Source organism: Zophobas morio, unplaced genomic scaffold (genome assembly GCF_036711695.1).
Source record: "Zophobas morio isolate AGI-343-1 ecotype UQ-CSIRO unplaced genomic scaffold, CSIRO_AGI_Zmor_V1 ptg000040l, whole genome shotgun sequence".
NCBI classification, from domain to species: domain Eukaryota; kingdom Metazoa; phylum Arthropoda; class Insecta; order Coleoptera; family Tenebrionidae; genus Zophobas; species Zophobas morio.
The window spans coordinates 4,494,800-4,511,506 of NW_026972145.1; the positions used below are offsets into that span (position 1 = coordinate 4,494,800).

The window sequence follows — 16,707 nt, forward strand, 5'->3', positions numbered from 1 at the left end:
TGCAAAATCCTTGTTTCTCAATGAGAAATTAAAAACATGGTTTTGAGTATGGTGTTGTTTAAAGAACACTAGGTATATTAAAAAAGAAGGGGAAAATATGAAACCCGCCCACCCACCCCATCTCGATTGTGATGATTTATTTTTATTCCATCAATTTTTTAAGGTACATTATCATCAACAAATCTGAATTTTGAGTAACTTTTAAATTTATACTGCATGTTGTAATTTTCCGATGGAAATAAAGATTAAAACTTACTATTTTATGTTGGTAAAACAACAAATATCCCTGAAACATTTAATTGTCTATTTCTTTAAAATTTTATTATTTAAAAAATAGTCATAAAATACAAAAATGCTGATACAAATTTTGTATTTATAAAAATTTGAGTAATTTTGTTTTCTTAATATACGAACTTCATTTCATAACAAAATACTTAAAACATGTTTAAAATGGTAAATTTTTATTGATAAATATCGATTTTTAAATTAAGCTCCTCCTTCCACTCTGACAACGAATGAAAAATTCGCTGACATTTTGCTTTTAGAGCTGAAAATTGTCATTTATAAACTTCGTTGCCAAGTTGCCGTTGATAGTAACTTTGACGCTCAACTTTTGCCGTATTTAAAGGGGTTGTAGAAGAAAAGCGGAGGATTTAAGTTGATTACTATAAAAATTTACAATTTTAAACATGTTTTAAGTTTCTTGTGGTCGAAATAAGTCTACATATATTAAGAAAAAAACAGGCAAAATGTAGGACCGCCCACCCACCCTATCTCGATTGTGATGATTTTTTTTTAATTCGTCGTGAGCCAAGGGGGCGGAGCTTAACTGCAAAATCCTTCTTTCTCTATGAGAAATTAAAAACATAGTTTTGAGTATGGTGCTGTTTAAAGAATACTAGGTATATTAAAAAAGAAAGGGAAAATATAAACCCCGCCCACCCACCCCATCTCGATTATGATGATTTATTTTTATTCTATCAATTTTTCACGGTAAATTGTCATCAACAGACATGAATTTTTCGTGTATTTTATTGAATAACTTTTTAAGTATCGATTTTAGAATATTGGAAGCTTTTGATTTTTTAGAAAAATCGATACTTAAAAAGTTCTTCAATAAAATACACGAAAAATTATATTAGTTGATGATAATCTACCTTGAAAAATTGATAGAATAAAAATAAATCATCACAATCGAGATGGGGTGGGTGGGCGGGGTTTATATTTTGCCTTTTTTTCTTAATATACCTAGTATTCTTTAAACAACACCATACTCAAAAACATTTTTTAATTTCTTATAAAGAAAAAAATATTATGCAGTTAAGCTCCGCCCCCTTGGCGCACGGCGAATAATAACTAGCGACTTTGATGTTCAACTTTTGCCGTATTTAAAGAGGTTGTAGAAGAAAAGTGGTGGATTTACTACAAATATTTACCATTTTAGACATTTTTTAAGTTTCTAAAAGGCATAATATAGCCCCGCCCACCCGCCCCATCTCAATTGTGATGATTTTTTTATTCGTCGTGAGCCAAGGGGGCGGCGCTTCACTGCAAAATCCTTATTTCTCTACGAGAAATTAAAAACATGTTTTTCAGTATCGTATCATCTTTTCATAACAAAACACTTCAAACGTGTTTAGGATGGTAAATTTTTGTAGAGAAATATCGGTTATCCACTTTTAAACCTGTATTTATTTTTAAGCAAAATTTTTTTGTTTCTGTTTACATGTATGTGCAGTTTAAAGATTTTTTTCCGTAAACTCACATCAAAATATTTACCGTTTTCTTTTGAATGTAATATCGGTCAATTTTTGCTATGAAATCGGAGACTGTGTATACTTGGTTGCATAATTTAATTTTTACTTTTTATTTTCTATAGAATTTGATCATTAAAAAATGACTAACATAAAATAAATTTGTTTCACTATTTGTTTTACAAGTTTTAATTATTTTTATCTGTTTATGTATTTCATCAATTTTTTTGCATCTAAATTTAGAAATATTAATTAGAAAATCTGGCGAAAGGAATGAATCTTATTTCTGTAAGATCCTTAGACAACAAAATATGACTACGCCACTGACGGCTTTCCCCACCTGTCACCATGAACTTAAAAAACGATAGATCGCTGCTTTAATATTAAGATGAAAATGCATGAAATACTTATATTCAATATAATAGATAAACAGGTGAATAACAATAATATAACAAACACTGCGATAATAATACACATACATGTAACGTACAATCATGACCTGAAGACGTCATACACTTAGTTTCTTTCTTAATTTTAACGAAGAAATAGTCATAAAATACACATACAACAAATTCCTTGAAACACACAATTATACAATAATTATCAGCTTAATGCTACTACACCAAACTTAAAGTAAATTCCTATTTATGTCGTTCTTCTTTGTGTTTATCCATAAATGATATAATTTTAGTTTTGTACTGGCACTGATCGCATTTGTGCCATTTATTATCGTCCGTTTTTTCCAAATGGCATCTATTCATATGATTCGTTAAATAGTTCTGGAGTTTCGTCTTATGTGGACAATATTCGCACTTGTACCACTTGATTTTTTCTTCATTCAAATGTTTACAAATTTCATGACGTTTCACTTGAGACAAGTGTTTAGCCTTAAATGAACACTCATTGCATTGGTGCCATTGGATGTCTTCTTCATTCACGTGTAAATTGGTTATGTGGCTTCTTAAACCACTTTTTCTTCTAGTTTTGAAATAACATTTTTCACACTTGTACCATTTCAGATTTTTACCATCCACTTGTACAGAAATTACATGCTGTTGTAAATACGACCCCCTTTGTATCTTTAAATGGTTTACATTCATGTGTTTTCTTAAAGATCTTTTGTCCTCGGTTTTATAATCGCACTGTTCGCATTTATAACAGGTAATTTTGTCTTCTTCTGGATGTTTTGAAATTACGTGATCCTTTAAATTACCTTTGTACCTACTTTTGTAAAGACACTGCTTGCATCGGTACCATTTACCTCCCTCTTCTTCTTCTTCTTTTTCTTTTTTCAAGTGTAAGTTGGTTATGTGCGTAGTTAAATGGTTTTTTATCATAGTTTTGAAAGGACATTTTTCACATTTATACCATTCGATATCTTTACCATCAGGATGGATCTGATTTATATGAGTCTTTGAATCATTTTCTTTCTTTAAATGGATCACATTTACGCGATGTGTTAAAGATGTTTTATCCTTAGTTATTTTTTCTTTGTCTGGATGTTTTAAAATTACGTGATCCTTTAAATTATCTTTATACCTACTTTTGTATAGACACTCATTGCATTGGTACCATTTACCTTCATCACCTTTCAAGTGTAAGTTATTTAAGTGTCTAATGAAATAACTTTTTATTATGGTTTTGAATGGGCACTTTTCACATTTGTGCCACTGAACATCTCCTTCGTCGAAGTGTTTTCGTTTTATATGATTTCTTAAAGTTATACTCCATCTGGTTTTAAACGGACACTTATCACACGCATACCGTTTGTTTACGTCATGTTTTCCCACATGACATTTTATCTTAGCTTTATTTCTAACTTTGTAGCTACACTTCGTACAATAATACCAACTTTTTCCGTCAATTTTCTCGAAACGGAAAATATTTGTATTCTCTTTCACACTTTGGAGATTTTCTTTTTTTCCCCTGCAATCTGAAGTATGGTCGCCCCATTTTAACAACAGATTTGTTTCGAAACCGCACATTTCGCAAACGTAGTTTTGTACACTGAAGTTCTCAATTGATAAATCGTCCCCAGGTTCGCTTTTAATGCTGTGATATTTATTAATGTGTTGTTTGAACAGAATCGTTAGGTCCGTTCTAAAATCGCATTCTTTGCAATAATACTCTTCAATTTTGGCGTTTTCGCAGGTATAAATTTCCTGAGATGAACGGTGTCGTCGCACGTGGTTCACCATAAAGAAAACCGAGGTTGTATAATAGGGACACTGTTTACAGTTGTGGACGTTTTTCCAGGAAGATCTGCCCCAGGCCCGAAGAGATTCGGAGTACTCCAAAGTTGACATTTTGGTTGCTTAAAACCGTTTTACAAGCAAATGCAACTTCGGTTACCTGGATTTCCAGAAATGAGCGTCTGTGATTGTCGGTTTCGAAATTTTGATTTTCTGACCACAATTCTAACCTAACATGTTTACGTCAAAAACGATGATTTTTGAAAAATAAGTGCGTTTCACCTAAAACACAAAAAAACAAAGTAAATATGATAATTTTCCAGTAGAAATAATTATAAAAATTATTACTTGTTCAGATTGCAAACAACCAACACACACCAATTATTGATTTATGTTGGTAAAATAACAAATATCCCTAGCCGGAATTGAATTATGTTATTATTTTCTAATTTTTTACTCAAACGTTGCTTATAATGGCTAGATAATAATGTCGGCGTTTTTTAATACGCTTTATTAACCAACTCGTCCGTTTAATAACTGTGTATCCACATTTATGGACAACCTATCTATGAAATTAAAAAGTAAATAGATGGCTGCTTACTCAAAATGAAACCGTACTGGTGATTCTAGAAAATGGTAAGACTTTAAATTTAGAGAAGAGTGAGCTTTCACAGTTCCAGTTTTTCTAAAATTAATAGACTCCAAGAGTCTTTAAATCTTTGAAATTTTTGGAATCTCTGGAACCTTTAGAATCTCTGAGATGTATAAGATGATTGAAACCTTTTAAATATTTCAAACATCAAGGGTCATCAAAATTGATTGAGAGAGTTGGTAAACCTGAACTTGAATTAAGTTGTTTTATCTTAGCTAGTTGCTAAGATAAGACTGATTTTGGCAAATCACATACCCTCCAAGAAAAGAGAGGGTGGGTGGGCGGGGCTAGTATTTGACAAGATAAAACTGACTTTGGCATTTTTGACATTTTCGACCAATTTTCGAAATACTTGAAAATATTTTTTTGCAGATTTCGACATCCAGAAGTCATTTTCGGCTTCGTTTCTTCGGAAATTCCTACCGCGTTTCCAAAATCGCCAACTGAAATACAGCAATTTTTACAGTTCCGTCAAAACAGCTCGGTATAAAAATTTTGCAGATGAAAAATGAAATAATTATTAATTTCTGTTTCATAAAATATAATTATTTTAAGAATGTATTTTGTGGTTTTAAATGTTTAAGATTTGTTTATTTGAGACAATAGAAAGGTCAGAACAGAACAGCTCACGTTAGGTCAACTCAACAGAAGAACATAATTAGCCCCTCCCACCCACCCTGTCTCTATTTTAGTGATTGATTTTATCCGGTCTGAATGAAATGAATGATCTTATAATAATACTAAATAGAAATAAAATTGCTCGTTAGAATAAGAAGAGGGTGGGGATGGTATTTGCTAAGATAAGACTAATTTTGGCAAATCAAATACCTTCCAAGACACTAGAGGGTGGGTGGGCGGGGCTAGTATTTGATAAGATGACACACTAATTTTGGCACTTTTAGTTGAACTCATTTTCTTGTAGATGTCGATATCCAGTTTTTGAGTTGATTTTAAGACCCCGGTTTTTTTTTTGAAAAATTTAAAACAATCTTGAGGTATTCCTGTTTGGATAAGTCATTTGCCAAAATCACTCTTATTTTAGCAGGCGTTAGCCCCGCCCACCCACCCTCTGTTTTCTTAAAGGATATTTCCTTTGCCAAAATCAAAACTTTAAGACTTTTAAAATTTTTTGAAAGGTTTGAGACTTTTTAAATATTTCAAACATTTGGAAACTTTGGAATTTTTAGAATATTTACAATCTTAAGATCGTGTAAACTTTTGAAATTTTGAGATTCAATATTTTTGTATTTTCTTTTAATTTTTGGGGATTTTCGTAATTTACAAAATTTTCAAAATTTCCAGAATGTTCAGATTTTCCAAATTAGCCCAATTTTTCAGATTTTTCTAAGTACACATAACAGCCAGAATTGCCACATCTTCCAAAATTTCTAAAATTATCAGACTCCAGTTATAACAGAATAAAAAAATCATCAAATTTGAGATAGGGCCGGTGGGCGGGGCTTACATTGCCTTTTTTTTTTCTTAACATCTTAGCCATCTTTTCACAACAAGAAACTTAGAACAAGGTCAAAATAGTACATTTTTGCAAGGAAATATGGATTTTGCAATAATGGGGCGGAGCCTAATTGCAAAATCGATATTTGTTTACACAAATTTTCCACTTTAAACATGTTTGAAGTTTCATGTTCTGAAAAGAAGTGTACACATATTAAAACAAGAAGCAAAATGTAGGCCCGCCCACCCGCCCTGTCTCGATTGTGATGATTTTTTTATTCGCCGTGAACCAAGAGGGCGGAGCTTAACTGCAAAATACTTATTTCTTTACAAGAAATTAAAAACATGTTTTTTAGTTTTGTGTTGTTCAAAGAATGCTATGAATATTAAGAAAAAAGGGCTAAATATGAACCCCACCCACCCACCCTGTCTCAATTGTAATGATTTTTTTATTTTTAGAAACTTAAAACGCGTTTAAAGTGGTAAATTTTTGTAAGGAAATAAGGATTTTGCAGTTTGGCTTTGCCCCTCGGTTTACGACGAATAAAAAAAAATCATCAGAATTGAGACGGGGTGGGTGGGTGGGGCTTATATTTTGCCTGTTTTCTCAATATACGTGGTCGTTTTTTCATTACAAGGAACTTAAAACATGGTTAAAATGGTAAATTCTTGAAGACAAATATGGATATTTCATTTAAGCCCCGCCCCTCGATCTGACAACTAATGAAAAATTCATCACGATTGAGATGCAGACGGATGGGTGGAGCTTCTCTTTTCGTTTTCTTTTTTAATTAATACATTTAGTTTTCTTTATATAACACGATTACTTGAGAACATATTTCATATGGTAATTTCTCGTAGAAAAATAAGGACTTTACAATTAAGCTCCGCCCTTTGGCTTACGACCAATAAAAATATCATCAGAATCGAGATAGGGTGGGTGGGCGGGGCTTATATTTTGCTTTGAGATTCAATATTTTTTTCTTTTTTTTTTAATTTTTGGGAATTTTCGTAATTTGCATAATTTTCAAAATATCCAGAATTTCCACATTTTCCAAAATCTCTAAAATTATCAAGCTCCAGTTATACCAAAATTTTGAAACTCAATATTATCCAATATTTTCAAGATTTCTAGGTCTACCACACTTTTGCCACACTTTAAAATTTTTTCAGATTTTCTAAAATTTATAGATCTCAAGAGTCTAAGTCTTTGGAATTTTTGGAATCTCTGGAATCTTTACAGTCTCCAAGATTTATAAAATAGTAATTAGGGTGTTCAAGGCCTTCAGTGCTTTTAGGATTTATAAAAATTAAAGAAAGCATTTTTCCGATCTTTACGATTTTTGTTTTCTTTAAAGTCTTTGGAATTTTTAAAATCTTTGGTATATTAGAGTTCACGCGATTTTTACGAGTTTTAGAATTTTTGGCCTTTTGGAATTTCTCAAGAACCTTTAGAATCTTTCAAGTAATCGAAACAGAATTTTAGCTTTTGACCCCTTAGAGTCCTTAGAGTCTTTAGACCCTTCCCAATCTATGGAAATTTTGAACACTTTGGGAATTACTAGGAGTTTGATAAAGCCTAAAATTTCTGCAATTTCTAGAACTTTAGTTTATTTAGAGGATTTATTAAGCAAAAGTTTTAGATGACGTCATCAATTTTTTGGAAGGGGCCAAACGAATAAATTTGCTTAACGATTTACCATGATTACAATAGCTTAAAATAAAAGATTTAGTTACTTTTTTAACTTAAAAATTATAATGAAAAAGTAGTGACAAGATACAAAAAGTGCCGAAAAAAATATTTTAAGGCTACTACTTAGATTATTTAACATTTTTACCATCTGGATAGATCTGATTTATATGACGGTGACTTACATGAGTCTTTAAATAACAACTACGTTTCGTTTTATACGGACAATATTCACACTGATACGGTCTGTAGTCAAAATGAACGGTTACATGTTGCACTAAATAGCTTTTTACTTTAGTTTTATACGAACACTTCGCACATTCATACCATTTTGCTTCTTCTGAATGATTAACATCTCTGTGTTTCTTTAACTCTGAATTAAATTTACTTCTGTACGGACATTTGTCACACTCGTGCCATTTAATTTCTTTGTCATCCAAATGTTGCGAAGTCACATGGTATTGTAAACTTAACCTCCATTTAGTTTTGAATGGACAATAGTTACATTCGTAGCACTTATTTTTGTTGAGCAGACACTCACTGCATTCTTTTGACAAAGTTACCGGTTTAAATGAACACTTTTTACACTTCCACCATTCGGAATTTTGTTTTTTTAAATGGATCACGTTCACGTGGTGTCTTAAAGATCTTTTAGTCCTAGTTTTAAATTGGCACTGTTCGCATTCGTACCACGTAACTTTTTCTTCATCCACATGTTTTAAAGTTGCGTGACTTTTTAAATGATATGTATACCTAGTTTTGTACGGACACTCATTGCATTGATACCATTTACCTTCTTCGTCTTTCAAGTGTAACCCGTTTATGTGCATAGTTAACTCATTTTTTATTATGGTTTTGAACGGACATTTTTCACATTTGTGCCATTCCACGTCACGTTCATCTAAGTGCTTTCGTTTTATGTGATTTCTTAAAGTTACATTCCATCTGCTTTTAAATGGACACTTATCACACGCATATTGTTTGTTTAAAGCATGTTTTCCCATATGATTTTTTATCTTGGCTTTATTTCTAACTTTATAGGGACATTTCGTACAATAATACCAACGTTTTCCGTCAATTTTCTTGAAATGGAAAATATTTGGATTCTCTTTGACAGAACTCACACTTTTTTTTATTCCCGTGCATTCTGAAGTATGTTGAAGCCACTTCAACGACAGATTTGTTTCAAAATCGCACTTTTCGCAAACGTAATTTCGTACACTGAAGTCCTGCAGTGATAAATCGTCCCCAGATTCGCTTTTAAAGCTGTGATTTTTATTAATGTGTTGTTTGAACAAAATCGTTAGTTCCGTTTTAAAATCGCAGTCTTTACAATAATAATCTTCAATTTTGGAGTTTTCGCACGTATATTTTTCCAGAGATGAACGGTGTCGTCTCGCGTGGTTCACCATAAAGACAAGCGATGTTGTAAAATAGGGGCACTGTTTACAATTGTGGACGTTTTTCCAGGAAGATCTTCCCCATTGTTGAAGCGATTCGGAATACTCCAAAGTTGACATTTTGGTTACCTGAAACGTAATATTAGCATTCCAGAGAGGAAGCGAATGCAACTCAGATTACCTCTTACAAGGTTTATAAACTTTGATCTTCCGACCAGTCGCGAAACGTCCGAGTTTTAACCTCACATTTTCACACTAAACTGACGTATGTTGGTAAAATAACAAATATCCCTAAAACACTCAATTATTTTTTCTTTACAATTTTAATTACAAAATAGTCGTCACAAAATACATTTGTTCAATTTAGCTTCCATTTTATCCAAATGGCATTTATTTACATGCGACTTTAAATAAGCGTTGAGTCTCGTCTTAAACGGACAATATTCGCACTCGAACCACTTGACTTTTTCTTCATCCAAGTGTCTACAAATCATATGACGGTTTAAATGAGCCGGAGTTTTACTTCTGTATGGACACTCTTTACATTTGTACCAATTGATGTCTTCTTCCTTCAAGTGTAAATTGATTATGTGTCGTTTCAAATATGATTTTCTTTTAGTTTTGAAATGACATTGTTCACATTTGTGCCATCTAGCGTCTTGACTGTCTGCAGGAATCCGATTTATGTGGCGCTCATTCTGATGACACTTTAAATCAGTGCGACGTTTACCTTTATATGGACAATACTCGCACTGATACAACCTGACTTCCAAATGGATCTGTACGTGTTGTTTTAAATAGTTTTTTATTTTACTTTTGTACGAACAGTTGGCACATTCATACCATTTAGGTTTCTCTGAATGAATAACATCTGTGTGTTTTTTTAAAACTGAAATAAATTTAGTTTTGTAGGGACACTTGTCGCATTCGTGCCATTTAACGTCTTTTTCGTCCAAATGGCGAGAAATCACGTGCTTTTCTAAACTCGACTCCCATCTGGTTTTAAATGGGCATTTTTTACATTGATGGTAGTCGTTGCATTCGTTCGATTTAACGTCTTGTTCGTTCAAGTGAAACAAATTTATGTGTTGATTTAAATTGTGTTTGTTTCTGGTTTTAAACGGACATTTGTCGCACTTATGACATTCAGGGTTTGGTTTCTTTAAATGGACGACATTTACGTGGTGTTTCAGACGTCCTTTGTGCTTGGTTCTAAATAAACACTGTTCGCATTCATACCACTTAATTTTGTCTTCATCTAGATGTTTTACAACTACGTGCGTTTTTAAATTGTTTTTATACCGACTTTTGTACGGACACTCGTTACATTGGTACCATTTACCTTCCTCTTCTTTCAAGTGTAAGTTGTTTACGTGTCTAAATAACTCATCTTTTATTATAGTTTTGAAAATACAGTTTTCACACTTGTACCATTGAACATCTCGCTCATCTAAGTGGTTTCGTTTTACGTGGATTCTTAAAGCTCCTTTCCATTTGCTTTTAAATGGACACTGCTCACATGCATACCGTTTGTTCAAAGCGTGTTTTCCCATATGACGTTTTAAATTCGTTTTATTTCCGGCTTTATACGAACATTCCGTACAATAATAGCAACGTTTTCCGTCAGTTTGGTTGAAAACGAAATAATTCGTTAATTTATTTCCTGCGCACGTTAAAGTATGCTGAAGCATTTTTAACAACAAATTTGTTTCAAAATCGCATTTTTCGCAAACGTAATTTCGTACACTGAAGTCCTCACTTGATAAATTGTCCCTAAATTCGCTTTTAAGGCTGTGATATTTATTAACGTGACGTTTGAACAGAATCGTTAATCCCGTTTCATAATCGCAATCTTTGCAGTAATAGGGTTCAATTTTGGCGCTGTGGCACGTGAATTTTTCCAACAATGAACTGTGTCTGGTTGCGTGGTTCACCATACGTAAAACTGATGTTGTAAAATAGGGGCACAGTTTACAATTTTGAACGTTTTGGCATGAAAGTCTTTCCCATTTTGTCAGAGCTTCCGAATACTCCAAAGTTGACATTTTGGTTGTCTAAAACCGCGTATTAGACACTGGAGAAGCAAATTCTGTTTTGTTTACCTGAATCTCTTTGGGGTACTGTTAAAACAAAACTGGTTGAACGTTTAAGAAATGTCGGGGACTTAACCTAACATTTGTACGTCAAAAATGACGTTTGGATATTGCGAGAAATGACTGAAAAAGATAAGTGTGTGGTTGTTTTTATTTCAGCTAAAATAGAGTAAATAATACCCGCAATAATTTCCAGCAGATATAATTACAAATGTTGTAAACTTATTGTTTATTCAACTTAGCACCACTGCTCACCTGTTGATGTATGTTGGTAAAAACAAAAATATCCCTAGCTAGTAACGCCTGAATATTTCTGCATAGGCAACCCATTTTACGTAGCAACAATTTTCTAGTTATGAGGAAAATAAAACATTTACTTACTTTTTTAACTTTAAAATTATACTGAAAAAATAGTAACAAAATACAAATATTTTAACGCTACAATTTAACATCTGTACCATCTGGATACATCTGACTTATGTGGCGGTGACTTAAATGAATCTTTAAATAACAACTACGTTTCGTTTTATATGGACAATATTCGCACTGATACGGTTTGAAGTCAAAATGAACGTGTACATGCTGCATTAAATATCTTTTTATTTTAGTTTTATACGAACACTTCGCACATTCATACCACCTTGATTCTTCTGAGTGTTTATAATCGTTGTGTTTCTTTAATACTGAAATAAATTTACTTCTGAAAGGACATTTATCGCATTCGTGCCATTTAATTTCTTTCTCATCCAGATGTTGAGAAATTACGTGTCTTCGCAAACTCAAGCGCCATTTAGTTTTGAATGGGCAATATTTACATTCATACCGCTTATTTTTCAATTTAACGTCTTCAAACGAATTTACGTCAAATGAACACGTTTCATTATGCCATTTAGCGTTTTGTTTCTTTAAATGGATGACACTCACGTGGTGTTTTAAGTATCTTTTGGTCCTAGTTTTAAATTGGCAGCGGTCGCATTCGTACCATATAACTTTTTCTTCATGTTTTAAAATAGCGTGGATTTTTAAATCAGATTTATGCCTGGTTTTGTATGGACACTGATTGCAGTGGTACCATTCACCTTCTTCTTCTTTCAAGTGTAAGCTGTTCATGTGCCTGATTAACTGACTTTTTCGTATATTTTTCCAAGGGCATTTTTCACATCTGTGCCATTTAACATCTTGTTCGTCTAAGTGGTTTCGTTTTAAATGATCTTCTAAACTTTTTTTCCATCTGGTTTTAAATGGACAATTATCACACGCATATCGTTTGTTTAAATCATGTTTCCCCATATGACGCTTTATCGTGGATTTATTTCTAACTTTGTAGGAACATTCGGTACAATAGTACCAACTTTTTCCGTCAATTTTCTTGAAGTGGAAAATATTTGTGTCCTGTTTCACAGAACTCACACTTTTTTTTATTCCCGTGCATTCTGAAGTGTGTTGAATCCACTTCAATGACAGATTTGTTTCGAAATTGCACTTTTCGCAAACGTAGTTTTGTACACTGAAGTCCTCAATTGATAAATCGTGTTTAAAGCTGTGATTTTTATTAATGTGTTGTTTGAACAGAATCGTTAGTTCCGTTTTAAAATCGCAGTCTTTGCAGTAATAAGGTTCAATTTTGGCGTTTTCGCACGTATTTTTTTCCTGAGATGAACGGTGTCGTCGCACATGGTTCACCATAAAGAAAACCGATGTTGTAAAATATGGACACAGTTGACAGTTGTGGACGTTTTTCCATGAAGATCTTCTCCAGGCTCGAAGTGATTCGGAATACTCCAAAGTTGACATTTTGGTTGCTTGAAACGTCTTATTAGTATTACACTGGGGAAGCGAATGCAGCTTTGGTTACCTTCCAAAACTTTTACAGAGGTTTTGAAACTTTGCTCTACCGACCATTCGGGAGGTCCGAGTTTTAACCTAACTTTTTCGCGTTAAAAATGACGGTTCGAATTTTTGAAAAATAAAATTTTAACGCAGATCAGACGGTGACAAGTGTGTTATTGTTTTTTGTTTTAGATAAACCAGAAAATTATACTGCATGTTGTAATTTTCCGATGGAAATAAATTCTAAAATGTTGATGTATGTTGGTAAAACAACAAATATCCCTAAAACATTTAGTTGTTTATTTCTTTAAAATTTTATTAGTTAAAAAATAGTCACAAAATAAAAAAATGCTGATACAAAATTTGTATTTATAAAAATTAGTTTTTTTTGTTTTTTTTTTTTCCTTAAAATACGATCTTCTTTTCATAACATTATTGACAAAAATCGATTTTGAATTTACGCTCCTCCCTCCACCCTGACAACGAATGAAAAATTCGCTTTTGCTTTTAGAGCTGTTTCTTGTTGTCGAATTAAGTCCACATATATTACGAAAAAGAGGTAAAATATAGCCCCGCCCACCCGCCCTATCTCAATTCTGATGATTTTTTTATTTGTCGTGAGCCAAGAGGGCGGAGCTTAACTGCAATATCCTTATTTCTCTATGACAAATTAAAAACATCTTTTTGAGTGTCGTGTTGTTCAAAGGATTCTGTGTATATTAAGAAAAAAATAAAGACAAAGATGAGGCCCAACCCCTACCCGCCTCGATCTCAGCTCTCAGTTGTGATGAATTTTTCATTCGTTGTCATATCGATGGGCGGGGCTTAATTGCAAGATCCATATTTGTCTAGAAGAATTTACCATTTTAACCATGTTTTAAGTTTCTTGTTCTGAAAAAACTACCACGTATATTGAGAAAAAAAACAAAATATAAGCCCCACCCACCCACCCCATCTCAATTCTGATAATTTTTTTTTATTCGTCGTAAACCGAGGGGCAGAGCCTAACTGCAAAATCCATATTTCCTTACAAAAATTTACCTTTTTAAATGTGTTTCAAGTTTTCAAGAATAAAAAAATCATCACAATTGAGATTGGGTGGGTGGGCGGGGTTTATATTTTGCCCTTTTTTCTTAGTGTACTTAGCATTCTTTGAAGAACATGATACTCAAAAATATGCCGTTGATACTAACTTTGTTGTTCAACTTTTGCCGTATTTAAAGGGGTTGTGGAAGAAAAGTGGAGGATTTAAGTCGATTACTACAAAAATTTACAATTTTAGACATGTTTTAAGTTTCTTGTGGTCGAAATAAGTCTACACATACTAAGAAAAAAAACAAAATGTAGCCCCGCCCACCCACCCTATCCCGATTGTAATGATTTTTTTATTCGTCGTGCGCCAAGGGGGCGGAGCTTAACTGCAAAATCCTTCTTTCTCTATGAGAAATTAAAAACATGTTTTTGAGTATGGTGTTGTTTAAAGAATACTAGGTATATTAACAAAGAAAGGGAAAATATAAACCCCGCCCACCCACCCCATCTCGATTGTGATGATTTATTTTTATTCTATCAATTTTTTAAGGTAGATTGTCATCAACAAATCTGAATTTTGAATAACTTTTAAATTTATACTGCATGTTGTAATTTTCCGATGGAAATAAAGATTAAAACTTATTATTGTATGTTGGTAAAATAACAAATATCCCTGAAACATTTAGTTGTTTATTTCTTTAAAATTTTATTAGTTAAAAAATAGTCACAAAATACAAATATGCTTATACAAATTTTGTATTTATAAAAATTTGAGTAATTTTGTTTTCTTAATATACGATCTTCATTTCATAACAAAATATTTAAAACATGTTTAAAATGGTACATTTTTTATTGATAAATATAGATTTTGAAATTAAGCTCCTCCTTCCACTCTGACAACAAATGAAAAATTCGCTGACATTGCTTTTAGAGCTGAAAATTGTCATTTATAAACTTCGTTGCCAAGTTGCCGTTGATAGTAATTTTGATGTTCAACTTTTGCCGTATTTAAAGGGATTGTAGAAGAAAAGCGGAGGATTTAAGTTGATTACTACAAAATTTACAATTTTAGACATGTTTTAAGTTTCTTGTGGTCGAAATAAGTCTACACATATTAAGAAAAAGCAAAACAAAATGCAGCCCCGCCCACCCATCCTATCCCGATTGTGATGATTTTTTTTATTCGTCGTGAGCCAAGGGGCGGAGCATAACTGCATGTTTTTTAGTATGGTGTTGTTTAAAGAATACTAGGTATATTAAGAACGAAAGGGAAAATATAAACCCCGCCCACCCAGCCCATCTCGATTGTGATGATTTATTTTTATTCTATCAATTTTTCAAGGTAAATTGTCATCAACAAATATGATTTTTCGTGTATTTTATTGAATAACTTTTTAAGTATCGATTGTAGAATATTGGAAGCTTTGAGTTATTCCATAAAATACGCGAAAAATGATATTTGTTGATGATAATCTGCCTTGAAAAATTGATAGAATAAAAATAAATCATCACAATCGAGATGGGGTGGGTGGGCGGGGTTTATATTTTGCCTTTTTTTCTTAATACACCTAGTATTCTTTAAACAACACCATACTCAAAAACATTTTTTAACTTCTTATAAAGAAATAAGTATTGTGCATTTAAGCTCCTCCCCCTTGGCGCACAGCGAATAAATAACTAGTAACTTTGATGTTCAACTTTTGCCGCAGTTAAAGAGGTTGTAGAAGAAAAGTGGTGGATTTACTACAAATAAATATTTACCATTTTAGACATGTTTCAAATTTCTTGTTGTCGAGATAAGTCTACGCATGTTAAGAAAAAAACAGGCATAATATAGCCCCGCCCACCCACCCTATCTCAATTGCGATGATTTTTTTTATTCGTCGTGAGACAAAAGGGCAGAGCTTAACTGCAAAATCTTTATTTCTATACGAGAAATTATAAATATGCATTCTTGTTGTTCGAAGAATACTATAAAAAAAATTAAAACCAAAAATTAAGCCCCATCCATTCCTGCCCCGATCTAAACAGTAATGAGGTTTTCATTCGTTGGCAGACCTAGGGGCGGAGCCTAATTTTAAAATCCATACTTCCCTACAAAAATTTACCATGTTAAACGTGTTTTAAGTTTCTCAGAATAAAAATATCATCGCAAATGAGAGTATATTTTGCCTTTTTTTCTTAATATACATGGAACTCTTTGAACAAGACGACACTCAACAACATGTTTTTAATTTCTTGAAAAGAAATAAGTATTTTGCAGTTAAACTCCACCCCCTTGGTTCACGGCCAATAAAAAAAATCATCACACTTGAGATAGGGTGGGTGGGCGGGCTGACATTTTGCTTTTTAATTTTAATATGTGTAGACTTCTCTTCAGAACATGAAACTTAAAACATGTTTAAAAGGGAAAATTTATGTAAGGAAATATCGATTTTACAATTAGGTTCCGCACCATAATTGCAAAATTCATATTTCCTTGCAAAAATGTACCATTTCAACCATGTTCTAAGTTTCTTGTTGTGAAAAGATGACTGTGCATATTAAGAAAAAAAAAAAAAAAAAGGAAAAAATATAGGTGCAGCCCACCCACCCAATCTCAATACGTT

General features: G+C 32.6%; 4 protein-coding genes across 9 annotated transcripts in view; 1 reads left to right on the forward strand and 3 right to left on the reverse strand.

The window, feature by feature from the left end:
- Window positions 1-11,501, reverse strand: part of LOC135140732 (zinc finger protein 808-like) — a 46,680-nt gene extending 35,179 nt beyond the window's left edge. For 2 of the 4 annotated variants that reach the window (XM_064071399.1, XM_064071397.1), the window contains exons 1-4: window positions 11,417-11,501; window positions 11,246-11,359; window positions 9,496-11,197; window positions 9,325-9,434 (exon numbers count right to left, since the gene is read on the reverse strand). In XM_064071399.1, the coding sequence (XP_063927469.1) occupies window positions 9,394-9,434; window positions 9,496-11,188 (1,734 nt within the window). In that variant the 5' untranslated portion in view covers window positions 11,189-11,197; window positions 11,246-11,359; window positions 11,417-11,501 and the 3' untranslated portion in view covers window positions 9,325-9,393. Of the gene's footprint in view, window positions 1-7,813; window positions 9,273-9,324; window positions 9,435-9,495; window positions 11,198-11,245; window positions 11,360-11,416 lie in introns of those variants that run through there. The other 2 variants (XM_064071398.1, XM_064071396.1) reach the window with 2 other exon arrangements.
- LOC135140744 (RE1-silencing transcription factor-like) overlaps window positions 1-16,707 on the forward strand; it is a 163,667-nt gene that overhangs the window by 142,469 nt on the left and 4,491 nt on the right. The window lies entirely within an intron of this gene.
- Window positions 2,161-4,876, reverse strand: LOC135140399 (zinc finger protein 99-like). 2 transcript variants are annotated; one of them, XM_064070926.1, is made up of 2 exons: window positions 4,854-4,876; window positions 2,161-4,228 (listed from the first exon to the last, which is right to left on the reverse strand). In XM_064070926.1, exon 2 carries the CDS (start codon window positions 4,058-4,060, stop codon window positions 2,396-2,398), a length of 1,665 nt encoding a protein of 554 aa, XP_063926996.1. In that variant the 5' UTR covers window positions 4,061-4,228; window positions 4,854-4,876; the 3' UTR covers window positions 2,161-2,395. The 2 variants fall into 2 exon arrangements, with proteins under 2 accessions (XP_063926996.1, XP_063926995.1); XM_064070925.1 differs by lacking the exon at window positions 4,854-4,876 and adding an exon at window positions 4,295-4,333.
- LOC135140475 (zinc finger protein 711-like) lies at window positions 11,675-13,314 on the reverse strand. Its single transcript, XM_064071048.1, has 2 exons — window positions 13,092-13,314; window positions 11,675-13,038 (listed from the first exon to the last, which is right to left on the reverse strand). Exon 2 carries the CDS (start codon window positions 13,028-13,030, stop codon window positions 11,675-11,677), a length of 1,356 nt encoding a protein of 451 aa, XP_063927118.1. The 5' UTR covers window positions 13,031-13,038; window positions 13,092-13,314.